At 48.6% G+C, this 27,495-nt stretch overlaps 2 protein-coding genes across 3 annotated transcripts in view; one reads left to right on the forward strand and one right to left on the reverse strand.

The window, feature by feature from the left end:
• Nucleotides 1-889: 889 nt before the first annotated feature.
• TSPAN1 (tetraspanin 1) lies at nucleotides 890-16,726 on the reverse strand. Its single transcript, XM_049775024.1, has 9 exons — nucleotides 16,612-16,726; nucleotides 5,284-5,411; nucleotides 4,827-4,891; nucleotides 2,435-2,641; nucleotides 2,145-2,219; nucleotides 1,959-2,057; nucleotides 1,721-1,876; nucleotides 1,558-1,641; nucleotides 890-1,389 (listed from the first exon to the last, which is right to left on the reverse strand). The coding sequence occupies exons 3-9, from the start codon at nucleotides 4,881-4,883 to the stop codon at nucleotides 1,342-1,344; spliced, it is 726 nt and encodes a 241-aa protein (XP_049630981.1). The 5' UTR covers nucleotides 4,884-4,891; nucleotides 5,284-5,411; nucleotides 16,612-16,726; the 3' UTR covers nucleotides 890-1,341.
• A 169-nt stretch (nucleotides 16,727-16,895) lies between these two features.
• The window catches only part of PIK3R3 (phosphoinositide-3-kinase regulatory subunit 3), a 152,074-nt gene continuing 141,474 nt past the window's right edge, over nucleotides 16,896-27,495 (forward strand). The window contains exon 1 of one of the 2 annotated variants that reach the window (XM_049774782.1): nucleotides 16,896-17,154. In XM_049774782.1, the coding sequence (XP_049630739.1) occupies nucleotides 16,907-17,154 (248 nt within the window). In that variant the 5' untranslated portion in view covers nucleotides 16,896-16,906. The remainder of the gene's footprint in view (nucleotides 17,155-27,495) is intronic. The other variant, XM_049774783.1, reaches the window with a different exon arrangement.

Here is a 27,495-nt window from a genome sequence, read left to right on the forward strand (position 1 = left end):
TCCTGGCTCTGTACTCAGAAATCGCTCCTAGCTCAGGGGACCATATGGGATGCCGGGGATTGAACTCGAGTCTGTCTTGGGTCAGCCATGTACAGTGCAAATGCCCTACCATGTGCTTTCATTCTGGTTCCATACACACCTTTCTTGAGTAAAGACTTCTGAGCTTGGACTTCAAGTAATTGAGTCAGCAAGGACATAGTACATAGAAATGTACACATACATACACAAACACATATATTTTAGAGTCAAAATTCTGGCCTGAATTCACACCTGGTTCTTCATCAAAGGGTGCTGAGACTTTGGTCTTTCTAGTCTCCCATTTCTGGAGTCTGGAGTAGGTGGGGTGTCTAGGACTGCGAGATGAGTTCTGTAGAGCAACTGACAGCCCAAAGCCAAGAAGAAATGTTCTTTCTGATATGTCCCCAAATAGGGACAGGTGTGGGGCTTCTCTTGGAGGGCAAATAGGTAGCTGGCACCCTCTAAGGGGCCCTCCCGAAGCCTTCTCAGAACCCGAGAAGTGACCCTTTCCCATCGCCTGGCAACATTTCTGGCTTCCCCACCAGTTTCTGGTTTTAATGCCACTCGGTCACAAGCTTGTTATTTTCATAGCTTTCCAGTTCAGTGCCCCCAACATCCAGGAGGGGGAGTTTCAGGTTAAAGTCTTTTCCTCCTAAGAAGGCAGGGGACCCACCCACCCCCACCTTTTCAGGGCCCCACCTTGCCTATTCCTGTTGAGCCTCACCCAGAATCCAAAGGAAGAAGGGAAATAGTCACCCACCTCCATACCATTTCCTTCTGCTGCCTTTCCAGGTCCTTCTGAATCACCAGCCCTACTCAAGTCTGAGGCTGTCTCAGACCCCAGAGGCCCTGAGAATATTCAACAAGAGTCTAAATGGAAATATTTTATTTTTATTGGCTTACGAGTTCTGAAGTTCTTACACATCCACCCTGTGACTGCTGATGCATGGATCCAGGCTACAGAGTGCCTTTCTCTCATCCCCCAGCAGACGCTGGGATCCCTGAGAGCGCCCCTAGGCCTGGGTGGGGTGGGGTGTGGGTATCAAGACTAAGGAACAGGTGGGAGAATTGGCTGGGAAAACTGGCTCAACCGAGGCTCTGAACCAGAGGGACCCCCAACCCCATTATGGAAGGAAAAGTCAGGAACAGCCTGATTGGGGGCAGGGTGGGGGGTAATCCCCTTTGGGGGCCCAAGTCCAGAGCAACAAGAGGAAACCTCCAGTCCAAGACACTGTTAGATCTTGCATACCCCCATCACTGCTGCGTAACAGCACCAGAGTTCTCAGGTCTCGTTCAGTGGCAGCAGCGGAGGCAGAAGCAGACTTATTTCAAGTTGCAGTACAGATACATGGACACAATCATGGCTGCCAGCTGGTGGGGAGGAACAGGGAAAGATGAGGGGATGGTTCTGAGGCCCTTAAACTTTAGTCCCCTGCCCTGCAGATCTCTGTTGGATCTGTCACCTCCAGGGATCCTTTCAGTGGGCCAGGCAGCCCAGGTCCAGTGGGGATGTCCCATCCCAACCTCCTCGCCCCTTACCTCCAGGCCCCCAATGCCAGCTGCTACACCACCCACAGTTACTGCATTGGTTCGAATGTCAGTCAGCAGCTGTTTGAAGCAACCCTTGGGGAAGGAGAGAACATCCGTCAGCCTAGGTTCCCACTCAGGCTGCCGAGACCCCGACTGTCCAGGCCGCCCACACCTGTACTTGCTGCTCCTCAGCCTTTTCCTTGGTGCAGGGCTCCGTGGTGGATGTGCCATTGTTGTTGAGGCAACAGAATGGGGGGAAACTATCATGCTTTTGGAAGTAAGGGGACTCCTCAAAATCCGTGTAGTTGTTGAAGCCACAGCACTTGAACTGGAGACAATGAGGAGAGGGAGGTCAGCGGACACCTTGCTACTTCCTCCATGCCAGAAAGTGTCACCTTCCCCCACCTTACCGCTTTCATGGTGGTGTTCCAGACTTCCGTGAAGTCTTTTTGGGAACCATAGTCATTCTTGATGGTGGGCACTATCAGTAGCTTGAGGAACTGCTCAGCCTGGTAGGAGCAGCAGGTCAATGTTAGGGTGTGGTAGGGAAAGCCCCACCCAGGGCTCTGCCAGTTTGCTCTATGTCTGCTGCTCACCATTGTGGTGTATACCAAGGCGACCACGGCAACAGCAACCTCAGCGATGAAGATGAGGAGGAGGATGAAGAAGAACTGAGGAGAGAACAGGGGGTTGCATTTGTCGGGGAGACAGATGGCCCCTTGTGTCCTACCAGCCCTCACCCATCCCCCTGGTAAAAGAAAGCAGGGATGCCCTTTGCTGAGATCTCTGAAGTCCAGAACAGGGTTTGGGATCCCCAGGACCTGGTAACAAGGGTAAGGGCCCCCTGGGCTCTGATCATGGGGTCATGGAGCAGGGCAGGACACACCATCATGAGGGCACACTTGTTCTCAGATTGAGCCCCATAACAGCCCAGGAATCCAAGAAAAAAGAGCACAGCGCCAGCTGCAATGAGGAAGTAGCCCACGTTGACAAACTGCATGGCACTGGACGAGTGCGGCCCGAAGATCTTCAGGAAGGACGACCCATCGACGGACACCCAGATGCCCACTGCCAACAGGACCACGCCACAGAGCTGGGGACAGAAGCAGGCTTTGAAACAACAGTACCAGCAAACAAGAGCTGAGAAAAAAGAAACTTTCCTTCATTGGTTAATAAGTCCTGGAGGGAGGAAAAACACTGGCTGTGGCTCTGGGACAACCATAGCATAGCCAGCACCAGCTGTACACCTACAGTGAGAAAGATAAAGGTTTAGGGGTTCTAGAAAGAGCCATAAAGTGGAATAGCAAGGATTTCCTTCATCTCTCACAACTACCAGGAACATGTTACATATCTGGGAGTGAAAACAAACTGGTGAACATACCCTGACCCCCCACCCTTATTCCCCATTTCCTCTCTGGCCAGTGTGTGCCCAGAGTTGCTCTGTCTGCTTATAGGAAATGAGGGTGGTAGCTCTGAGCTGGCCCCACAGATTAGCAACATAGGTGGGTCTGAGGTGACACCTGTTCCAAACTTTGATGACTGGTGGAGGGAAGGGATATCCACTCGGTGCCCAGGATCTCTAGCCTTTCATCTTAGCCTCACTACTCCTTGCCTCACAATTAGAAACTGGGACATCTGTGCTTTAAACAGAGGTTCTCTAGTTCAACCTTAAACTGCAAAGGGTCTCTAGAGACCCAGACTGGTGAGGAAGCATCGACCAGTCCCATGGTTTCAGAGCAAAGACCTGGCTGGTCTGATATCCAGGAGCTGAGTCAGTCGATACTGTGTTGGTGCTTAGGTCCCGCTTTGCAGCATTATACACCGAGGCTGAAACCAAGAATGAGGTGGCAGATTGTGGCTGGATTATAAACTTGTTTGCCCAAGGACAGAAAACAGTTTCCAGCCTACAGGGTCAAATTTCAAGGAGTCTCAGGCCTGCCCTGCCCAGTCTGGCAAGGCCTAGGCAAAAAGGACAGAAACCAAACCGGATTTGCCTTTAACCCCCTCGGGCAAGAGAGCCTTCGATCTCTGATTTCCGAATCTCCAAAATCCCCATTGACTTCTCCAAATTCAAGGATAAAGGTATTCCCTTAAAACCCAAGGAAGCCCAAACACAGGCCACAGGGACCTAACAGTTGACTCACTCACCAATTCCTCCGTCATCTGTGTGTCACCCAAGTTTTCACCTTTCCCTTTGTTTACTCTGACCAGCTCTAACATAGCTCCAGGATCTCTGGCTGCTGTTGGTCCTGTGATATTTCTGGTGCCCCAATGGTATCTCACCCTCCTTGTCCATCATCACTACCACCACCCCCCAATTGCCTTTCTTCCTCGATTTCCTGGGGAGCTCTTTATTGCTTAGAAGCTTCCCAAAGGTTAGTCTCGCCAAGTACTCACCACACCACCCATAGTTTCAGTGACCATGAATGGGCCATTTGAAATGTCCTACTTGAACCTGAGCAACAACCCTCTGGGTACCCTGTGCCTGTGGGTCACCTCCCTGTGACTAACATCCAAAAGGTGAGTATCGTATCTAGACCGCCATATTCCTGGCCCCTTCCTCATCCTCTCTGCCACCCTCTGAGGGCTCTGCCCATGGAATGGCATCTCCAGGATTCATGCCTGATTGCTCAACTCTTGCAAGCAAGCCTATATAATTTGTTCTGGTTTTTGAACACTACCGGATATCACCACTTCTGGGTCTTCCAACTGCAAATTCCCTCCCTTGCCTAGTTACTTCACAAAGTCTACCTACAAGTCGCTCTAGTTTCCCTTAACGACCTGCTGAAGTCCTTGAGGCCAGAGACCTCTTGTTACTTGTTACTTAGCACTGGGTCTTAGGTAACAAATGTTTCTTGAATGAACAAATGCTGTTCAAGGCACATACCCTGCTTGGACTATTCAATGTCTTCTCCGTCTCAAGCCCCTGACTATACAGAGTTCACTGAACTGCCTTTCATGCTACTTAGCAGATCCTTGCCTCCATCGGCATCCCAAAGCCTATCTAAAGGGGCAAAATGCCCACCCAATTCACCTAATCCACCCACACTGTCCTATTGGCCTGAAAACCTTCTGGAAGGTGAGATGCCCCTCTGTGACTTCATTCCAGCCCATACAGCTGTTAAATAGATTAGGACCCTCCCAATGGAATCACTACTATACACCCCCTTCCCATGAGAGGAAACCCACAGGACAGTGCGTGGCATAGAGATCTGTTTTCACAACTGGGAGACCCATCCTGTGGGGTGTCCTAGAGCCCCCACCAAACCCTCACTTACAAAGATGAGCATATTGAAGATGATCATCATGGTCTTGATGAAACTGTAGCACTGCATGGTGGGTCCTGGAAGGCAGACATGTGGGGAGTGAACCCCTGGTTCCCTACACTAGGGTGACCCTGGCCTTGAACCAATACTAGATCAGATGGGCCCCAAGCCACTAGGCTTTCCTTGAAACTGGGCAAGCTAACTCCTGGGACTTCCCAGTTCTTGTTCTGACCCCCCCCCCCCAGTCCTTTGCATTGCCTGGAGTCTACCAGCACCTAACACCCCAGTTTCTTCCACTGGCACCTCCAGCCAGCCTGACCTCCACACTATGTCCTTCCCTGGCACCTGTGTACATTGGGGCCCTCCTCAAGAGAACCAACCCAGGACCCTCTCCTGGATCCCTCCATTCCCCCCAAACCTGTTTCCAGATTGATTTTACTTCATAGGAGCAACCAACTTCTGCATTCACCTGTTCAGAGTTCGTGGGAGTGAATTCTGAGGCGAGGTCCGCTTAAGTCTCGCAAGGGGCAGGCAGCTCAAGGGCGTCCACTGAGTGGGCAGATGGGGCGCAGGCTGCTGGCACTCACCGGCGCTCACCTGCGGGAAGCAGGTGCTTTAAAGGCGACTTTGCCCGCCCCCGCGCCCCACCCCGCCACTGGCTGTTGGCGGCCCCCGGCTGCCCCTGCTGCCCCCTGCTGTCCAGAGTGCCGAATCCACCGCAGCACAGCTTCCTGACCGCGTCCATCCTTAGGGCCACCTCTCTCTTGATGAAAGCCGGGAGCCCCCATCCCTACAACCCCCTATTCCTGTGTCCACGCAAGCGAACCAATGCTTTTCAAACCTCCATTCGCGGACACACTAGCGCACAGCCTACGGCTCGTGGACACACACACTTGGGCCCCAAGTTGCCACCTACCGCTGAACAAACGGGCACATCCATAAAAGACGTTAGTGCTTGGCGCCCAGCCGCACGGCACACGCACGCCACCGCCGCACACTTTCTAGGAAATGGCCCTGAATTACCAGCTTTTCAACTTTGAGTTGCAAATGACTCCTAGTTCTTATCTTTATGCAAAACCTCAAATCCCCGTTGCTTCTCCTTTCCTGACTCTTCTCCCACCCTGTTGGCTTCTTCCCCAACTCCTAGTCCTCTCTGCATACCTCTCCCCAGTAGGTGGCACCATGGACCCGCAAAAGTGTCTCACACACAGACTCTCTCCTCTCTCTCCCTCTCCTCTCTCTCCTCTCTCCTCTCTCCTCTCCTCTCCTCTCCTCTCTCCTCTCTCTCCTCCTCTCTCTCTCTCCTCTCTCTCTCCTCTCTCCTCTCTTCTCTCTCCTCTCTTCTCTCCTCTCCCTCTCTCCCCTCTCTTCTTCTCTCTCTCCCCTCTCTTCTCTCTCCCCTCTTCTCTCTCTCCCCTCTCTTCTCTCTCCTCTCTCCCCTCTCTTCTCTCTCCTCTCTCCCCTCTCTTCTCTCTCCTCTCTTCTCTCTCTCCCCTCTCTCTCCCCCCCCCCTCACTCTCCCCCCACCACCACCATTTAGGGCCAGAAAACTCCCTTTTATCAATCCTTCCTTGCTGCCAGTCTTTGGTCCCACCTCAGTACTCTGGATTATGGAGATTCAGGGAAAGTGCAGCAACTCAGACCAAGTGGTCAAATCCTGGTTGGTTCTGTGGCTTATTAGCTATATGATCCTGAAGATAGTTGTTAGACTTGGCTTTTAGGTCTAGTTCCTGGTCTTTATAATAGAAAAATTGGGGGGTGAGAGTGGATGTGTTTGTTGTCATTGTTTGTTTTAGGGCCACACCAGTGTTTGGGAGGTTGCTTAATGAACCTAGGTCACCCACAAGCAAAATATGAGCTCCAGTTCTCTGAGTTGTCTGCCTGGCTCAGATTTTTTTTTCCTCCCAGTTTGATTTGGCTTTGGTTTTGGAGTCACACCCAGTGCTGCAAGGAGACCATGAGATGCAGGAGCAGTTGCATACAAGGCAAAACTTTCTCTCTGGCTCAGTTCTGTTTTAAGATGCCCCACCCCCCTATTCTAATACAGAAGTGACCAAGAAATTATAAAGAGCAGAATCACAGCTTGAGGGAAAAGGATGGAAGAAGTTGGGTTTTGCTTTGTTTTTAGTTTTGGGGCCCTACTCAATAATGCTGTGGGATAATTGCAGGCTCTGCATTCAGGAATTACTCCTGGAGGTGCTCAGGAGGACCATAGGAATGTGGGGGGATTCTACCTGGGTTGGTTGTATTCAAGGTAAACCCCCTATCCACTAACCCAGATGTTGTGTTTTTTATTTTTTATTTTTATTTTTGGGCGCTCAGGGGTCACACCTGGCTCCATGCTCAGAAATCGCTCCTGGCAGGCACAGGGGACCATATGAGATGCTGGGATTCGAACCACCATCCTTCTGCATGAAAGGCAAACGCCTTACCTCCATGCTATTTCTCTGGCCCCCAGAAGTTGTTTTTATTTTTATTTATTAATTTTGTTGTTGTTGTTGTTGTTGTTTTGGTTTTTGGGTCACACCCGGCGGTGCTCAGGGGTTACTCCTGGCTATCTGCTCAGAAATAGCTCCTGGCAGGCACGGAGGACCATATGGGACACCGGGATTCGAACCAACTACCTTTGGTCCTGGATCGGCTGCTTGCAAGGCAAACACCGCTGTGCTATCTCTCCGGGCCCTATTTTGTTGTTTTTTGGGTCACACCTGGCAGCACTCAGGGGTTACTCCTGGCTCTATGCTCAGAAATTGCTCCTGCCAGGCTTGGGGAACCATATGGGATGCCAGAATTCGAACCAATGACCTTCTACATGCAAGGCAAATGCCTTACCTCCATGCTATCTCTCTGGCCCCCAGAAGTTTTTTTTTGTTTTGTTTTGTTTTGTTTTGTTTTGTTTTTGGGTCATGCCCGGCAGTGCTCAGGGGTTATTCCTGGCTCCAGGCTCAGAAATTGCTCCTGGCAGACAAGGGGGACCATATGGGGCGCCGGGATTCGAACCAGTGACCTCCTGCATGAAAGGCAAATGCCTTACCTCCATGCTATCTCTCCGGTCCCTAGAAGTTGTTTTTAAAGTCTGCCATGCTGACAATTAAACCCAGACCCTCACACATGCAGGGGAAGCCACTAGCACTTCTACTGAGCTACATCCCCCCCAAAATGGAGGTGGGATGGAGAGTTTGGTTCATATTTAGTGGTACTTATTAGCAACTCTACTTAGAAATTACTTCTGACAGTGATCAAGGGACCATACCATGCTGGGGTGTCAACCTGGGTTCATCACATACAAGACAAGTGCCCTAAGTCTTACGCTACTCTCTGGTCCCTGTTTTGATTACATAAAAGAAGGAAGCAGCTATAGAGACAGGAGAGGTGCCCATTAAACTTGCACAGGTCAGGATTTTTATTTTTCTTTATTTTTATTGAAATACTTTGAATAAGTTGTGTTTCAAACGCATTACGTATATAGCAAAATTATTTGTCCTCTTTACAAGGACTCTTTTTTTCTTTTTGGTTTTGTTTTTGGGTCACACCCAGCAATGCTGGCTCTGCACTCAGAAATTACTCTTGGCTCTGGGGACCATATGGGATGCTGGAGATAGAACCCTGGTTAGTGCATGGAAGGCAAATGCCCCATCCACTGTATATTGCTCTGGGCATGACAAGAATTTTTGTTCTTATATGATAGATTTTATTTTTGTCTCTTTAAATGTAAGAAAACAGAGTCAGCCATTTACTATTTGCCATGATCACATAGCTTATAAGTGGCTGAGCCAGGTTTCAGCTCAGCCACCATCTGGTCTCTTTATTTTTTGGAAGGGTCAGTTATACCCAACAGTGCTTACTTCTGATTATTTGCTCAGGGATCATTCTACTCCAACCCAGAAACTATGTGTTTTTGTTTTGTTTTGTTTTGTTTTTGGGCCACACCCATTGATACTCAGGGGTTATTCCTGCTATGTGCTCCGAAATCAACCCTGGCAGGCTCGGGGGACTGATTTGAATTGCTGTTCATCCTGTATGGGTTGCGTGCAAGGCAAACACCTCACCGCTGTGCTATCACTCTGGCCCACTTATTTTTTAGTGCCGTGGATGGAATGTAGGTCTTGTGCATTTATTTCATCGCTAAGGCACACCTCTGGCCCAGTAACTGACTATAGACCGATGAAGACTGAGAATGGCAAGAGCTTGGAGGGATGAAAATGTGGTACTGAGTCTTATAGTGAGTTCCTATAGGAATAAAGAAAAGATGGGGGCCCAGAGAGATAGCACAGTGGCGTTTGCCTTGCAAGCAGCCGATCCAGGACCAAAAGGTGGTTGTTTCGAATCCTGGTGTCCCATATGGTTCCCCGTGCCTGCCAGGAGCTATTTCTGAGCAGACAGCCAGGAGTAACCCCTGAGCACTGCTGGGTGTGGCCAAAAAAAAAAAAAAAACAAAAAAAAAAAAAAGAAAAGAAAAGAAAAGATGGGGTTGGGAGGAGAGAAATAGACATAGAATGATCTCACTCATTTGTGAGATATAAGAAAAAAAAAGATAGTATGACATTATTATCCAGAGGCAATAGAGACAAGGGTCAGGAGGAACAGTCTTTGGTAAGAAGCTCAACCACAAACACTGGAGCAGTGCAGTTAGGGTAGAGTAGAAACCACTATGGCAATGATAATTGGAAATGATAGCTCTGGAAAGAACTGGGTGCTGAAATGAGATAAAGCAATATGCATGATACCCTTTCATTAACAGAAATGTAAACCACAGTGTCTAAAAAGGAAAATAAAAAGGAAGAGAGAGAAGTAAAATGTCTACTCCAGAGGCAGACCGGGGAGGATCAGAGTGAAACTGGGGACATTGGTGGCAGGAAATGTGCACTAGTGAAGGCTGGTGTACATTGTATGACTGAAACTCAATCACGAACAACTTTGTAACTATAGTGTTTAAAATAATTAATTAAAAAATAACAAAATGGGGGCCAGTGAGGTGGCGCTAGAGGTAACGTGTCTGCCTTGCAAGCGCTAGCCAAGAAAAGACTGTGGTTCGATCCCTTGGCGTCCCATATGGTCCCCCCAAGCCAGGGGCAATTTCTGAGCGCTTAGCCAGGAGTAACCCCTGAGCATCAAACTGGTGTGGCCGAAAAACCAAAAAAAAAGCAAAAAAAAAAAAACAACAAAATGGAGATTTGGGGGGCTGAGACATTGCCTACAGGTAGAATGAGAAAGGGAGAGAGAGGCTGAGGAATAGGTGAAGGGCCAAGTCCTAAAACATATCAGAGCAAAGTCTGGCTGAATCACTGGTGTCCCTGTGTTCTAAAAGAGAATAGATACTCCAGAGCTCTAGAAACTGAGCTGTTCCTCCATCTGCATTGGCTATATAGCTTCCTCTTTCACCTCGAGATAAACAGTACAATTTTCCTGCTCCCCAGAATCCAGCACAGGAAATCAACAGTGCACACTTTTGAATGAATAAATGAAGAATAGTAAAAGTTAAGTGTCATTTTTTTTTCTGTTACACCCAGCGATGCCCAGGAGTTACTCCTGGCTCTGTGCTCAGAAATCGCTCCTGGCAGGCTTGAGGGACCATATGGGATGCTGGGAATCAAACCCGGGTCCGCCCTGGTCGGCTGCGTGTAAGGCAAATACCTTACTGCTGTGCTATCACTCCAGCTCCAGAGTTAAATATCTTAGCTTTGCACTTTGACCATCTTGGGCTTAATTGTTTTTTGTTTTTTTGTTTTTTTGGGTCACACCCAGCAGTGCTCAGGGGTTACTCCTAGCTCTAGACTCAGAAATCGCTCCTGGCAGGCTCAAGGGACCTTATGGGATGCTGGAATTTGAACCACTGACCTTCTTCATGGAAGGCAAACGCCTTAGATCCATGCTATCTCTTCGCCCCCCTGGCTTAATTGTTTTTGTTGTTGTTGTGTGGTGGTGGTGGTGGTGGTGGTGGTACCCATATGTATATATCATAGAAACCATATATTTTGGGTCACACCCGGCAGCGCTCAGGGGTTCCTCCTGGCTCTACGCTCAGAAATTGCTTCTGGTAGGCTCAGGGGATCATATGGTATGCCGGGATTCAAACAACCGTCCTTCTGCATGCAAGGCAAACACCTTACCTCCATGCTATCTCTCTGGCCCTAGAAATATAATTTTAAATGAGACTTCTTAAGATTAAAGAAACAGCAGAAAAGACACTTGCCTTGCACATAACTAAGCAGGGTTAGATCCCTGGCATCCTTGAAAACTGCCAGGAGTGATTACAGAGTTCAGAGCCAGGAGTAAACTCTGAGCATAGCCAGGTCCAGCCTCAAAACAAATAAAAATAAAAAAAAAAAAAAAAAACAGAAAGATACCGTATTTTCTGGCGTATAAGATGACTTTTGAAACAAAAAAAGGTCAACCAAAAATCGGGGGTTGTCTTATACGCCGAGTATATCCTGAAAAATGTTTTAATGTGCTACTAAACAAAAATTGTCTGAATATTGCCACAAAACAAATTTTCCAACTCGATCCTGCACCAATCACTGCAAGGCTGCTCGGACTGCCTCTCTAACTCAGCCAATCCAAGCAGGCTTTTTTTTTTTTTTTTGGGTCACACCCGGCGGTGCTCAGGGGTTACTCCTGGCTCAGAAATAGCTCCTGGCAGGCACGGGGGACCATATGGGACACCGGGATTCGAACCAACCACCTTTGGTCCTGGATCGGCTGCTTGCAAGGCAAACGCCACTGTGCTATCTGCCACTGTGCTATCTCTCGGGGCCCCAAGCAGGCTTTTTATGCATGCAAATTATACAGTGTTCTGTACCCAAATCTACACTGTAAAAAGCCTGCTCAGATTGGCCAGAGTCAGAGAGGACATCTATTACAGTATAACCTTTGGACCTTTGCTTGTTGTGATTGGCTCACTGTGGAAGATACAGTTGCAGCACAGGAACATTCTGTCTTATACAGCAAATATAGGCCTAAACCTATGTTTTAACTGTAAAATTAGGGGGTCGTCTTATATGCCGGAAAATGTTGTGTATGTAAATATTTTAGGGGATTAGTATGTTGCTGACCCTAACCTGATTGGTGATTGTGCCCTACCCTAGGGTGTGACCTGGCATTATGTCCCCACCCTAGGGTAGTACCTGATTCTGCTTCCACCATTGGTTGGTATCTGATCCCACCATTGGATGGTACATGATTCTGGGGGATAAAAACAAGGGTCTGTGGAAGGCTCAGGGCTTTTTTGCTGGAACTAAGGCTGAGTCTTTGGACTTCAGTCTTGTCCACCGAATAAAGCTAATATTTCCACAAGCCTGACTGTCTTCGAGCTGTTTACCCGCCGTTTCACCTCAGAACCATCAGCTAGACAGGGTGGTAGACGTGTGCTCCGAGCTGGAAGAGAAAGGCCTCATCCTCCATCCCTCCATCAGTCAACCTCTTCAGAGGCTGACTTGCAACAGGAAAATATGGTAGGTGTCTTGGGCCAAGGATAGAAAACTTGTTGGTAGAGCATTGAATTCACATTTGTGAGGCCCTGGGCTTGATCTAGTATTATCCCTCCCCCAAGCAAATTTGGTATCTTTAAATAGAAACACCCATGAAACTAGGTTATGTACTAAGTACTCTATTGACAAAAATGCTGTGCCCAGAGGCTGATAGGCATATAACCAGGTATATGAGAAGATTTGGGGCCCGGAGAGATAGCACAGCGAGCGACGTTTGCCTTGCAAGCAACCGATCCAGGACCAAAGGTGGTTGGTTCAAATCCCGGTGTCCCATATGGTCCCCCGTGTCTGCCAGGAGCTATTTCTGAGCAGACAGCCAGGAGTAATCCCTGAACACCGGGTGTGGCCCAAAAAACAAAAAACAAAAAACAAAACAAAAAAAAAGATTTGGCACACTACTTACTAAGAATAACAAGAATCAAATGTCTCTGAAATAAGGGCCAGAGCATTAGGACAGCAGGTAGGGCACTTGCCTTTCACATGACCAACCCAGCTTCAATTCCTAATATCCCATTTCGTCCCCAGAGCCTGGACAGGAGTAATCCTTAAGTACAGAACCAGGAGGAAGCCCTGGGCACCATTAGGTATGACCCTAAAACAAAACAAAACAAACAAGCAAACAAAACAGAAACAAGTCCCCCTCAAACACCGAAACAATGTTTCTAAAATAGGAATAATGACAGAACCTCCTTGAAGGGTTATTTGGGTCGGATATTTGAGAAAAGTATGTGGCACAGTGGTTGCCTCACGACAAGTGCTCAATAAGCACTGTCAATGTTGTTCGGGTCGATGAGTGAGAAAGGGAATTTTGTATTACCCAGAATTCTTTCTCGAAGGGAACCAAGCCAAGGTTTCCAGGCTCTGTGCTGGCTGTAGTGGGAGAGGAGGTTGACTCAGTGGGGTTGGGCCCCTCCAGCACTGTTACCCAGCGCATCATCTGTGTGTCCATTCAGGATGTCATAGAGGCCCCCAGCTGCTCTAGCCACAGTACCCAGAACACACCACAGAAACTCTCTCCATCCATGGGGCCTGCACAACTGGTCCGTGCCCCTCGGCCCCGGGGCTTAAATTCCACCAGGAGGGGTTTAGGCTGGCCTAGACCTCGATTTCCCAAGATGTTTAAGTGCAGCCGCAGAAGGTACCGCCAGAAATCTCAAAGCCCCAGGGACACCAGGCCAGCCATCAATCATTCTACCACGGCCAGAGTTATAAATAACACCATCCTTAGTGCCACCAGCACTACCAGTGTACGGACCTTCATACTCCAAGGTGAGGGCTTGGGGTATGGTGAATTGAGATCACTGAAGTTCTGTCTACCTTAGCCTGGCCTGGAAACTCACCTGCTATTAAACATCATCCCAGAGAAATGGAGAGAGTTTGGAGGGCAGAAGGGAGTCAACAAGGCAACAAGGGAGGATCCATGCCAATGGATGGAGGGAGCCTAGATGAAGGGAATCTGGCTGGGTGGAGGAAAGACATCTGGCTGGAGGGAATCTGAATGGACAGAGTCTGGATGGATGGAGTCTCACTGGAGAAAATCAGGATAGAGAGAGTCTGGAAGGTGGCACTCCACGCACCTCTGTGTGCAACATATTGGCCAGAAGGGGTGAACTTGGGGAAGTGGGCGAACCAAAGAGCTTCTAGAACTCTTCCTTTGTTTTTGGTTTTTGGTTTTTGGGCCACACCTAGAGATGCTCAGGAGTTACTCCTGGCTATGCGCTCAGAAATCGCTCATGGCTTGGGGGACCATATGGGAAACTAGGGATCAAAGTGAGGTCCCTCCTAGGTCAGCTGCATGCAAGGCAAATGCCCTACCACTGTGCAATTACTCCAGCCCCAAACTCTTCCCATTTTCTTTTCTTTTTTTTTTTTTTTTGGTTTTTGGGCCACACCCGGTAACGCTCAGGGGTTACTCCTGGCTATGCGCTCAGAAGTTGCTCCTGGCTTGGGGGACCATATGGGACACCGGGGGATCGAACCGCGGTCCGTCCAAGGCTAGCGCTGGCAAGGCAGGCACCTTACCTTTAGCGCCACCGCCCGGCCCCACTCTTCCCATTTTCATGCTCTCCCCTCTTGTTTCTCTCCTCAGTTCTCAGACGCCACTATCAACTCGGGGGACTTCTGATACTCTAGAAATGCCCAGAAAATAATCCAGTAGTTTGGCTGTTTCTGGACCTCCATCTCCTAGGAACTATGGGTTATGAATAACAAACAAATAAAAACATTTCTGCTCTGCTTGCCTTAACCATTCTAAGGTTTCCTTACTGCTATTTTTGACTCTTGGGTCATACCCTGCAGTACTCAGGGGCTACTCTCAGTTGGGTGCTCAGGTGGCCACATGGTACCAGAGATGAAACTCATAGTTCCCATGTGTAAAGGCTGTGTGCTCCAAGCCACCACGCTCTTTTTCTGGTCCCTGTTCTGAAGCTTTCCTGCTGACTATTCAGGGTCTGAGGGTAGGACTGAGGATGAATGTTCTCAGGACCAGGCTTCAATGACAGCAGCAGGATTCACAGCCATGCACCATAAACAACATTTCTCTGTCCTTGGTTTCAGTATGTGATCTGGTCTATGAGGGTGTGTGTTTGGGTGGGAGCTTCCTTACTTGCACTTGTCCAGGGAAATGGTTCTCCATGGATATATGGGAAATTGAGGAAGACAGGTCCTTGGGAGGGAGGCAGAGTCTTAAATCAGAAGGAAGAAGGAATTTACTATTTGAGTTTCACTCTGAGTCTGGGGGTCTAGTCGCAGGTCTAACTGACTCAGAGTGTCTGATAGTGAACCTGACAGGTCTGCATATAGAAGGGGCAATAGAGGGGCTGGAGAGATAGCATGGAGGTAGGGTATTTGCCTTGCATGCAGAAGTACGGTGGTTCAAATCCTGGCATCCCATATGGTCCCCTGAGTCTGCCAAGAGCGATTTCTGAGCATAGAGCCAGGAGTAACCCCTGAGCACTGCCAGATGTGATCCAAAAACCAAAATAAATAAATAAATAAAACCCAGAAGGGGTAGTAGATAAATAACTGAGAGTCCCTTAGCCATGGAATGTTTCTGTAAGCTACCTGTGTGTGTCAAGGTGCATAGAGTCTAGGCTATCAAAGAGAAAGGGCATTGGCTCGCCTAGGAATGAAGGCCAGGAGGAAGATGGGAATCTCAACTGAAGGAGAGGGCTAGCTTCAGCCACCAGCCATTTTCTGAGGTAATTTTTCCATGATTAAATGCTGGTCGGAGAGAAAGGGCAAGACTGAGTTTGATTTTTGCTAAAAGGAGGTAAAGTGATATGTATGATATGTAAAATACCCCTTCAGTAAACATATTACAAACCACAGTGTTTAGAAGAGAAAAAAGAAAGAGAGAAAGAAAGAGAGCAAGAGAGAGAGAGAGAGAGAATGGTTATGTGTCATAGAGGTAGGGCAAGAAGGAGGACAGGAGAGAGGATGGGAAGCAAACTGGGGACATAGTTGGTGGAAAATATGTACAGGTGAACACAGTGTTGGACATAGTATGACTAAAATTCAATCATGAAAAACTTTATTTATGAATAAATAATAAACAAATTCACACTGTGACTTGGAAAAAAACCCACAAAAACTGAATTTGAATTCAGAGGTAGGAAGGATTGAAGGCCTCTGGCCCTGGGGGATTTCCATTTGCATTTCTGTCCAGTGAAAGTAGGTTTCTATGGGGGTGTGTCTCTGTGGTGTTCTCTCTCAATGACTACAAGGTTGTATGAGATTCTCTCAAGACTTCAGGGTTCAAAGTGTGCCCTGATGTTCTGAGGTTGGGGGCAGGGACCGAATGAATCCCGAGACCTATGACTGGCTCCCTGGGCTTCTGGCTAAGGAGAAGATAAATTGTGTTTATGACTGTCCATGCTCAGGCTGATTGGAGAATGAGTCTCTGAGAAGAGGGCAGAGGCAGAGCACCCAGTCACTGCTGGACAGGGAATAAGGTTCCTCAAGAAATGGGGGTAGGAGGGGATGGGGGTTCTATGAACCTCAGTCAAAACTGGAAGGTAACTGGACTCGTGTCCCAGGCCCACAAGGTGGCCCACTCATAGACAGACCCATGACAGAGCCATGGAAGCACAGGGCAGTCTGACATACAAACATGCAAACTTGAAGATGTATGTCTCCGACCAGTGTCATGCACTGACCCCCATGCACAGGAAGCCCCCCACAGGACACTTGGAGCAACCCACAGCCATGTTCACATGCACGCACCTAGACAGAGACCCAAAGGGCCAGGCACATGCAGCCACGCTCATGCAAACCCAGCACAGACACAGTACAGGCCTGCTGCCACTCACCACACTTCCCTGCCCCTTCGGCTCTGGGACCCAGAAGCTTCCCTCCCCTATATGAATGTGTTATGTGTATGCACGCATGCCCACACTCGTGTCTGTGTGTATATGTGAGTGTGTGTGAGAGAGAGAGAGGGAGAGAGAGAGACTGGGGGGGGGGGTGCTGAGCTGTGGGAACCCGATGACATCATTGCTTCCAGCTATTTTTAGCTCCCTCTGCAATGACGGTTGTTCCATGCCCCTCCCCCACCAGGTTCCCAGCTCTCCTCCTCTTCCAGCTCCCAGAGGCTGCCGCAGCCAGATGCCCCTGCACCCCCCCACCCCCACCAGTCTAGGTAACCTTCTGGATGACTGGGGATGGCTCACTCCCTCTTGCTCCCCTGAGATCCCCAGCCTATTAGGCCGGAGGAAGAGTCTGGGAGTGTGGAGCAGGGGCCTGGGTCAGGTGCAAGCGAGCAGGTACCCAGCCCCTTCTGCCTCTGCTTTCAGCCTGAAAGGGGCCAAGTTCCGGAGAAAGAGCAGTGAACAAGACAGCAGGAGTTCTCCTGTGTGAGTCCAGCAGCTGGGTGGGAGACGGGCAGCATCCTACAGGCAAGGCACTGAACTGGTTCGAGGGCTCAGAACATCATCCCAAGGGCACTTGGGCTGGGAAGAAGTTCTCAGTCTCTTCGTGTCTCCCTTTGGAGATTGGAGGGTCTAGGGGGCCATACTCTTCTACCCTGCACCTTTCAACCCAGCCTCCAGTCTTCCAGAATTCCATAGAGCTTGCATCTGACACCCCAGGGGCTATGCTTGCAACCCAGGCTGCCAGACCGCACCCCTAGGTGCCTGAGGCAGCAGGCTGGCAGGTGGAGGAGGAAGAGGTGGAGGCCCAAGAGTGGAGCTGCTGGGGGTGTGTGTGTCTGTGTGTGGAGTCAAGAGGTGGCTGGGAGGAGGACGATAGCCTGGGGGGGTCCAGCCAGGCCTGGAGGAGGGTGTCTAGCTCCAGTGCCTTCCAAGGGCAGCCTCTGGAAAATCGGGTTTGGCCACTTGAGCCACGTGCCCCTGAGCTGGAGGAGGGGTTCAGCCTGAGGCTGCACAGACTGTGAGGCAGCCTGGGGTGCGGCCTGAACACGAGCCCAGAGTCTAGCCAAATCTTCCTTAGGAGCGGAAGACTGTAGGGAAGCGGGTGCACATTTTCTATGGGGATCCTTTGGAGTGCCAGGCTGGAACCTGGGGACTCTGTCTACCCCAGATTTCTGGGTGATCCTTTAATAGTCCCGCCCCCTTCCTTGGCAGGACTTTCTCCCTTTTGAAGAGGGAGTCTGAAAGTCCCTGCTGGGGAATCTGTCTGACTCAGGCGGGCACTGGAACAGTCAATGAATGGGGAGAGGCCGGACCAAATGCCCCTAGGGAGCTAGGCTAGTGGTCCTTTGCCACTGATGGATCAATGGCCGGAAGCCCAACTTCTGCCCCACAATGCAATATGGGACACCCCACCCTTACCAGGGCTCTTACCCATTTCCGGCCTCTGTTCCTTCCTCACCTTCAGAGAAAGCTGGGAGCGGTCAGGTCCAAGGAAATCTCCCACATCTCCTCCTCTGGCCCACTGCCCAGCTGGCTCTGCTTACCTCCTTGTAAACTTTATTTACATTTTTCTATTTTTTGTTTTGTTTTGTTTTGTTTTAGGGTCACACCCTGTGAAGCTCAGGGGTAACTATTTCTGGCTCTGCACTCAGTTACTACTGGAGGTGCTGGGGGATCATATAGGATGCTAGGGATTCAACCCTGGTCTGCTATACTATCACTCCAGCCCCCTTTGCCTGGGCAGACCAGGGAAAAAAAGACGCTGGGTGGATGGGCTGCAAAAAGCGGGCATTTTCTGTTATACTCAGATACTGGAGCCCAAGTGAGGACCTTGGTAGGAAGATGGGGGGAGGAATGGCCGACTTTGGGCATAGCCCACCACTGTAATCCTAGGAGAGAAGGAAATACCAACCATCACCTACTCAGCTATCTCATCAATCTGCTATGAGTTCCAAGCCAAAAATTGCAACCTATGGAAAACAAATAAAAATACAGGCTTTGGGGCTGGAGCAATAGTACAGTGGGTAGAGCATATGTCTTCATTCACTTAACACTGGTTTGATTGCTGGCATCCTATATGGTTCCCTGAATCATACCAGGATAACCCCTAAACACAGAGCAAGGAGTAACTCCTGCTGAGAGTGACCCAAATACAAATATAAATTAATTAATTAGAATTTAAATGCAGGCCTAGCAAGTTCTAGTAGTTGTCACTATGTCAATACAAAGTTATGATCTCTTAGCTTCATAGAATTCTAGCTTGATGGAATTTGAGTTACGGAAGGTTCGAAATAGCAAATTCTGGTCCTGGATCACAAGATTTGAATATCCCTGCTTTGGAGGACTGAGAAGTCAAGGTGGGTGTTGAAATCAATGGATTCCTCACTGGAATTGGGCTTAGGTGGAAACAGGGAGGCTGGACCACAGGAACTGGGTGTGTGGAAGGGGTCGCTTTTAGTAAACCAGACAGAAGATAATGGCTTCCAACATGACACATTCCTGGTTCCTGAGCATGAGGATTGAGGGGGTTAAAGTTGCAGGGACAATATAAAAACTGAAAACAACCTAAAGAAAAAATCAACTTGAATGCTCCACTGGCCTCAATGTCTCTAGCCTCCCCACATTTGGGGTGACATCAGTCCAAGTCATTTTCAACGGTTGGTAAGACACCATTGGAATGCAATTTATGTCTGCATAAGTGAGAAGGGCACCAAACAATGTTTTCTTTAGGATTGCTGGGGGTGGTAGTGCTCCAAAGAGGGTGCTGAAGTTTGAGCAATGTGGTGTGTTCCAAAGCCACCCTGCAGGGTGGGATTCTGAGCCCTCAGCAAGGGCCTTGATAAGATGACCTTGTGGAGGGCATCTGTCTATCTGGGGTAGTGTCTGATGGGGGTGGTGTGGAGGCTGGGGACACCTTCTGTGTATAGGTGCTCACCTTGAAACAGCACTTTGTATGGAGACCCTTGTCTGATCTGTAAAGTTGGTTAACTCAGCAAACAATAGAGATATTTACTTAGCATTTCTGGAAAACTACTGCAATCTCAGTGGCCCAGAAGGAGCAGCTCCAGAGAGAAGCAAATGCCAGGCCCTGCGGGGCACGGGAAATGGAGCAATGTCAGCTGGATAGCCTCTTGCTTGGCTGCCTGGCCTTAGATTCAGCACAATACCTCAAGCCCACATTTGCTTTTGCTTCCCATTGCCTGCTTTCCTGCTGTTTTACCTTCTTGCACCTGCTGCGGGACCTTTGGCAAATTCTATCCCTTCTTGAAATCTCAAACCTCCTTTACTCTCTTCTGAAGTCTACATTTGGGTTCTAAGTGCAACTTTTAGCATTTTTGAGTCCTGGTTTTGTTTAAATCAATTAATTTTTATCTCCAGTCTTAGCTTCTAAAGTCAGGCAGCTTCAGACAGAATGCAGGAATTAGATAATAAAAATAATGCTCACATTTGATATCCTATATGTGACAGTGCCTATGACACTGTTAGGTGTCTTATTTTGTGTTCTTGGGTTTATGACCACCCTGTCATGCTTATGGGCTAACTTCTCAAGGAGAGTCGCTTGGGGTTTTCCTATTGGTGCTAGAGACTATGTGGTGCCAGTGATTGAACCAGGCCTTCTGCATGCAAAGCATGATTTCAACCCTTTGAATTATCTATCTAGCCTCTTATAAACTTCTCTAAGGCCCACTTAAAACCATTTCTTTTATTGTTGTTCTATTTACTTTTATTTTTTTGGAGGGGGCCACACCTGACAATGCTCAGGAATCACTCCTAGCAGAGCTCAGGAGACCATATAGGATGTTAGGAATTGAACTTAGGTCAGCTACATGCAAGGCAAGTTCTCTACCTGCTATATTGACTTCAAGAGTCCTACACAACCTTTGTGTATAAATCACTGATCTCACTGTATAGATCTGCATTTTGAAAAGTAAGTTATACCACAAAGGAGGGGGAAGTGCTGGAATAATCCAGGAGGGAAAATAGTAATCTCAGGGGCAACTATTGTGGGTTTGTTTGTTTTGTGGATACAGGATGGGTGGGTGTGTGGGTAATATGTAGAACTTGGGATCAAACCTTATCAGCTATATCTCTGACTCCATGCAACTGGGGACCACTTTCTGTTTAAACCACATTCTATCTTAAGGTAGATTTCTGGAGTGGGCTGAATGATTTATTTATTTTTTCCTGAGAAGTGAACAGTAGGCCAAATAAATTAGGTAATCTCTGATATGGATAAGGGAACTGAGACCCGGAAACAGCAAGTAGCAAACCTACAGACTTTCAGTTAGGAAATAACAAATGAAGCTTCAACCATGTTGGTCTGAATTCTTGGGGCTATGGTTTCAGATAAATATGATTCCCTGTGGCTTCAACAAGTTAAACGAGGGGGCCAGAGAGATGTCATGGAGGTGGGGCATTTGCCTTGCATGCAGAAGGACGGTGGTTCAAATCCCAGCATCCCATATGGTTCCCCGAGCCTGCCAGGAGTGATTTCTGATCGTAGAGCCAGGAGTAACCCCTGAGCGCTGCCGGGTGTGACCCAAAAAGTTACAAAAAAAAAGTTAAACGAAAGGTTCTGAGGGAAGAATTGGAGATATTGTACAGGGGTTAAGGTGCTCTTGTTGCATGTGGCTGACCCTGATTGGTTTGGTCCTTAGCAGCAGTTGTGGGGCCGGCGAGGTGGCGCTAGAGGTAAGGTGTCTGCCTTGCAAGCGCTAGCCAAGGAACAGACCAGCGGTTCAACCCCCCGGCGTCCCATATGGTCCCCCCAAGCCAGGGCGATTTCCAAGCGCTCTAGCCAGGAGTAACCCCTGAGCATCAAATGGGTGTGGCCCCACCCCCCAAAAAAAGCAGCAGTTGTATCACCTTGAGAGTGATCCCTGAGCATTTCTTTGTGTGACTAAATGTCAGCACCCTGAAGGTCCTTCCACCTTCAAAAATAAGTTTCTGGTAGAAATTTTGGGGAGAAACACTGGTCATGTGGTCAGTCTTAAAGGAAAAAAAATTCCTTCTAGGGAAGTGTGCAATTGGAAAGGAGAGTTTGTGCTGTAGAACATGGAATTTCTATTCTGTTTAGTCTCCACTCTGATTGGAAATAGCTAGGCTGAGTTGACTGTTAGAGCAGAGTATGATGGCTGTGGTCTGATCTTTAGGGGTTTGTGGAGCTGCTGTCACTGTCCCAGGAGATTATTACTGTGTATTACTGGCAAGTGGCTGTGAAGGCTCAGGTCAAGGCTGGAGGCAGCCCAGGGGCTCATCTCATCCAGACCCTTCCCTGGAAGGGTAATGGGAGTTTTAGGTAACAAATGATAAGGAACAGGATTTGCCAAAGGTACTAGGGACATGCAGTTGAATCAGTTCCTTGGTTTTGTTTCTGTTTGGGGCTAACCTGGCAAGTGCTGGAGGGCCACTCCTGGCTCTCTCCATGTTTGGGGCTATGGGGTTCACTGCTGCTACTGACCATGTGTGGTGCCAGGGATGGGATCATATTTTGTCCACATGCAAGAGAAAAGTATAAGACTCTCTGCAGCTTCTGGGTTTTGGCTCTGAGATCTTTCAGCTTAAAGTAGAGTATTCAGAGCTAAAAAATAGTGGCTTAGATTTGGACAAAAGGGAATCAGAGGAGCCAGAGCAATAGCACAGCCGTAGGGCATTTGCCTTGCATGTGACCAACATAGGAGGAACCCCAGTTTGATTCCCCGGCATCCCAAATGGTCCCTTGACCCTGCCAAGAGTGATTTCTGAGGACAGAGTCAGGAGTAACCCTGATTGCTTCCAGGTGTGACCCAAACACACACACACACACACACACACACACACACACACACACACACACACACACACAACTTCAGGTGCAGACATGTGTTGTGTGTGTGTGTGTGATCTTTCAAGTGGTGTTCAGGAGGTATTCACCATCCTAGCAGGATGCCAGGGGCCTCCAGGGCCACGCCAGCAATGCTTAGATAGAACTAGGAGTGGCCACATACAAGATGTGAGCTTTAACCACTATACTATCTCTCTGGCCCACAGACAGATTTTAGTCTGGACTTAAAGAGAAGCCACATTTTGGCCAATATAAAGGGGAAAAAGACTTTCCTAGCTGAGAAAGAACATGAGCAGAGGCACTGATTGACTGTATGTGATGAATAAACTGTCCTCAAGGCTGGCCCATGAAATCTGGTTTGGACTGTCTGTGCTTTGGGATTACATAGTGGCCAGTGGTTCTGTGCTCCATGAGCTCACAGGAGTGAAGGTCCTGGAAATGAGGGCTCTGGAGCAGCTAGTAGAGGAATAGAGGAATCCAAGGAGAGCCCATGGCTGGGAGTTTCTTTGCAGCAATGTTGGGGTTACTGGACTCTCTCTGTGGCTCTCTCTCTCTCCCTCCCTCTGTGGCTCTCTCTCTCTCCCTCCTTCTGTGGCTCTCTCTCTCTTTCTCTCTCTCTCTTTCTCTCTCTCTCTCTTTCTCTCTCTCTCTCTTTCTCTCTTCCTCTCTCCCTCTCTCCCTCTCTCTCTCCCTCCCTCCCTCTCACTCTCCTGAAGGATCCAGTAGGGTCCTGATTGGGCTCTATGAATGAAGGAGCTGGCCTTGGCTTTGACACTGGGAAGTGGAGGTATGGGCACCAAGTCCTCTGAATGCTACCAGGCAAACTGGTTCCAGATTTATTTTCATCCTAAAGCCAGATGCAGTGATGATTGGGGAGGAGGGTAGAGGAGGTGGAGGAGGAGGGCTGGGGAATGGGGTAGGGGTGGAGGATTCCAGGCCAACAGACAGTGCCTGTGAATACTGCTTGGTGTCTCCCTGGCATCTGTGTAGATGTGGGTTGGACATCCACAAGACACCACAAATCCCTGGCCTTGCCTTGTCTTGCAGGGAAGCCAAGCTAGAGTTAGTGAAAGTGTGGGGTAGAAGGGAGTGAGGAGCACCCCTAAGGGCTCCAGCACAAGATAACAGAAGTGCAGGAAGGTGAGAAGTTTCTAGAATTGCTGTTCAAGTTAGCATGTTTTACAAGGCATCAAGCAATGCCATAGTGTCTACTGCATGTCACTGAGTGTCCACTAAATTTACAAAAAGGTTGCCTCTTAGCTTTTTTCTTGGAACGTGTAAAACAATAGGACGGGCTGGAGAGATAGCATGGAGGTAAGGCATTTGCCTTGCATGCAGAAGGACGGTGGTTTGAACCCTGGCATCCCATATGGTCCCCTGAGCCTGCCAGGAGCGATTTCTGAGGTAGAGCCAGGAGTAACCCTGAGGGCTGCTAGGTGTGACCCAAAAACCAAAACCAAAACCAAAAACCAAAACAAAACAAAACAAAACAACTATAGGAGCCGGGAAGGTGGCGCTAGAGGTAAGGTGTCTGCCTTGCAAGCGCTAGCGTAGGACCAACCGTGGTTCGATCCCCCGGCATCCCATATGGTCCCCCCAAGCCAGGAGCGATTTCGGAGCACATAGCCAGGAGTAACCCCTGAGTGTCAAATGGGTGTGGCCCAAAAACAAAAACAAAAACAAAAAACAATTATTGAAGGACAATACAGATTTTCACTTTAAAATTGGGGGGGGGGGGATGTGTCAAAGGGCTGGAGCTTATGCTTTATAGGTAGGATCCCCGATCTAAGGCACTGCTTGGTCCCTTGGGAGTAAACCCCAGTATAGCTCGGAGAGAACTCCCTCTCCCAAGAAAAAAGTAAGCAGATTTGGGTTTCAGCATTGCTAAGCCACTCACTGTTTGACTTTGAGAATTTTGTTTTAACTTCTACAAGCCTCATTTTTCTTTTCCATAAAATAATAGTAGAGAAAAGACGTACAAGGGTTTGTTGTAAAGATTAAATACATAATGACATTAAATCTGCTTAGAACAGTGCCCGGTAAGGGGTAGCTAAGAGAAGAACTTAGCTTAGCTGTTGAGAGGCATGTAGGAAGTTATTGGGAGCAAAGAATCTTCTGGAAGAGTGGGCTTCTGAGCCAAGTCTTCAAAAAGAGGGGTGGGACAAGGGAAGTTAGAGAAAGCGCTTAATGCAAAGTGACTAGCTTGAGTAAAAACAGGGCAGACAGTCTAGAGAAACTGCCAGAGTTTGAGGCAGAGTGGAGAGTGAGAAGGTTTAGAAAGGAAGTTGGGCCAGACTGTGGTAAGGTGGGGTGTTAAGAGTTCCTGAGGCTGGTTTTCTTCAAGGTTGTTTGAAGGTTTTACAGCAAAAGCAGGAAGAAATGGACTCCTCACTGGGGCTGAAGAAAGGCCTGAAGAATTGGGAGGATGCAAGGAGCTGCTTGGACTACAGTGGCAGGGTGAGGTGGCAGTGGAGAAGTGGAAAGAGCTGGACAGAAGTAGGGAATTAGAAGGGGCAGCTTGGACACTAGATTGAATGGGAGACATAGCAGGGAGGCTCGAGGACCTTCATTTGTGTGTGTGTGTGTGTGTGTGTGTGTGTGTGTGTGTGTGTGTGTGTGTTTGGGTCACACCCAGTAGCGCTCTGGGGTCATTCCTGGCTCTACGCTCGGAAATCGCTCCTGGCAGGCTCGGGGGACCATATGGGATGCCGGGATTCAAAACACCGTCCTTTTGCATGCAAGGCAAATGCCTCACTGCTGTGCTATCTCTCCGGCCCCAAGGAGCAGGACCCTCATTTTCAGCACCAGTGCCTGGGAGTACTCTTTTCCAAGATGGAGAGCGGGAAGAACATATTTGAGGGGAAGCCGTATTCAGTTTTGGACATGCCTGGAACCACACCTCAGGACAGACCTGCAATAATTGGGGATCTGTTGTCCTACCTGTCAATTACTGTGTCCAGGAGAACAGAGAGGTATCATTAGCTACTGCTGGCTGCCTGTTCACTGACTGCGGCTGACTGGAGGTCTGGGTGGGGAGCTGGTCTGTGTGTATGTCTGTGTGTGTGTGTGTGTGTGTGTGTGTGTGTGTACATGCGTACACATGAATATGTGCCCTCATAGCTGGGCTTGGTGAGTGTCCTTCTGTAGTTCTGTGTAGTTCCAAGTGGTCTCTTGGAGCATGATCATGCCATGTGAATCTTTTTTTTTTTTTTTTTTTTTTGGTTTTTGGGTCGCACCTGGCAGTGCTCAGGGATTCCTCCTGGCTCCACACTCAGAAATCACTCCTGGCAGGCTCAGGGGACCATATGGGATGCCGGGATTGGAACCACCATCCTTCTGCATGCAAGGCAAATGCCCTACCTCCATACCATCTCTCCGGCCCCATGCTAGGTGAATTTGAGTATTGTGGTGTCAGGGTATCAGAGTATTCCCAAAGAGAGTTCCCAGTGGATGTGAGTGTCCTCTGTCAAGAAGAGCACTATCGGGCCCGGAGAGATAGCACAGCGGCTTGCAAACAGCCAATCCTGGACCAAAGGTGGTTGGTTCGAATCCCGGTGTCCCATATGGTCCCCCGTGCCTGCCAGGAGCTATTTCTGAGCAGACAGCCAGGAGTAACCCCTGAGCACCGCCGGGTGTGGCCCAAACACCAAAAAAAAAAAAAAAAAAAAAAAAAAAAGAAGAGCACTATCGGGTCCGGAGAGATAGCACAGCGGCGTTTGCCTTGCAAGCAGCCGATCCAGGACCAAAGGTGATTGGTTCGAATCCCGGTGTCCCATATGGTCCCCGGTGCCTGCTAGGAGCTACTTCTGAGCAGACAGCCAGGAGTAACCCCTGAGCACCGCCGGTGTGAACCAAAAACCAAAAAAAAAAAAAAAAAGAAGAGCACTATCTTTATTGCACATGTGAGGAATCTATTTTTTTTTCCAGTTCTATATGCTTTCCTTTTTTTCCCTAAATTTTTATTATAATGCCATGATTTACCAAGTTGTTCATATTACTATCATTTCAGGTGCTAAATGTCCAAACATTAATCCTACCATTGGCATGGCCTTTCCTTCAGTCGTGTCTCCAATCTCCCAACCCCCACCATAGCCAGTCTCCAATGCAGGCACAAACATAGTGCAAATGGAATTACCACAACTTAGATCAACAAGGTCAGGTTGAAATTGTTATATCTCTCTCCATGGTGCCCTAAAGTCTATCTAAGGATTTACTGGGCTGTGATTGGTACTAGTTGAGTTACTGTTTAGGCTCACTAAGCTTGGTAGATTTCTATGTAACTTTCCCACTAGATGCTACTGGACTGACACTGCTCTAAAATATTGAGGTGTCCTGTGGCCTTGTGGCCTCATGTAGTTCAGGATTTATAGACTGAAACAAATGTGGTGACTTGGAAGTTTTGATAAGCTTAAGTTGCAGAGCTGGGCTATTTATGTCAGAGGGTGTACGGTATGGTACTGAGCTGTAATAGTTCATGTAGAAAGGGGAATATCTTTCCCCCCACTTCTGAGCATACCACAGAGGTATCAGCACAGAACTAACTACCTGGGAAGTATCAGTGGCTATTTTTTGCTTTTGGAATTTGATGGAAGAGCCGGGCTGCTTTTCTGCTAGGAAGATGGCAGCAGTGGGTGTGGGCTGCTGGGTTTTCAGGTGGTGGGGTGCATGTGTGGGAGGTTGGCCCAAAGGTAAAGAATGCTGAGGCCCAGGAATGCAGTGCTAGCCAGGATGTGAATGCAAGTCTGTCTGATGTTTTCTCACAGCACAATGGCAATGCCCACAATGACACTTGCTCAAAAAAGAATTAGGAAATTAATAGGGTCATGAACTCTGGGAGGAGAAGTGCAAGCTCTAGGGGCAGTAGGGATCTGGGAAAAAGGCAGAGAATGCTTCCTGGAGGTGGTGTCATCTGTGTGTTCTTACAATTTGCTTTCAGTCTTCTAAACAAGCAGAAATTGCATATGGTGGGACTGGAGTGATTAGCACAGCGATAGGGCTTT

Source organism: Suncus etruscus, chromosome 6 (genome assembly GCF_024139225.1).
Source record: "Suncus etruscus isolate mSunEtr1 chromosome 6, mSunEtr1.pri.cur, whole genome shotgun sequence".
In the NCBI taxonomy this organism is placed as follows: domain Eukaryota; kingdom Metazoa; phylum Chordata; class Mammalia; order Eulipotyphla; family Soricidae; genus Suncus; species Suncus etruscus.

Coding starts and splice junctions, on each gene's coding strand:
- TSPAN1 (XM_049775024.1), bottom strand. CDS start 4,883: ATGCAGTGCTACAGTTTCATCAAGACCATGATGATCATCTTCAATATG. Junction 1,877..1,958: donor GGAACACCACCATGAAAGCG/GTAAGGTGGGGG, acceptor CATTGTCTCCAG/TTCAAGTGCTGTGGCTTCAA. Junction 1,642..1,720: donor CTGAGGAGCAGCAAGTACAG/GTGTGGGCGGCC, acceptor TCCTTCCCCAAG/GGTTGCTTCAAACAGCTGCT.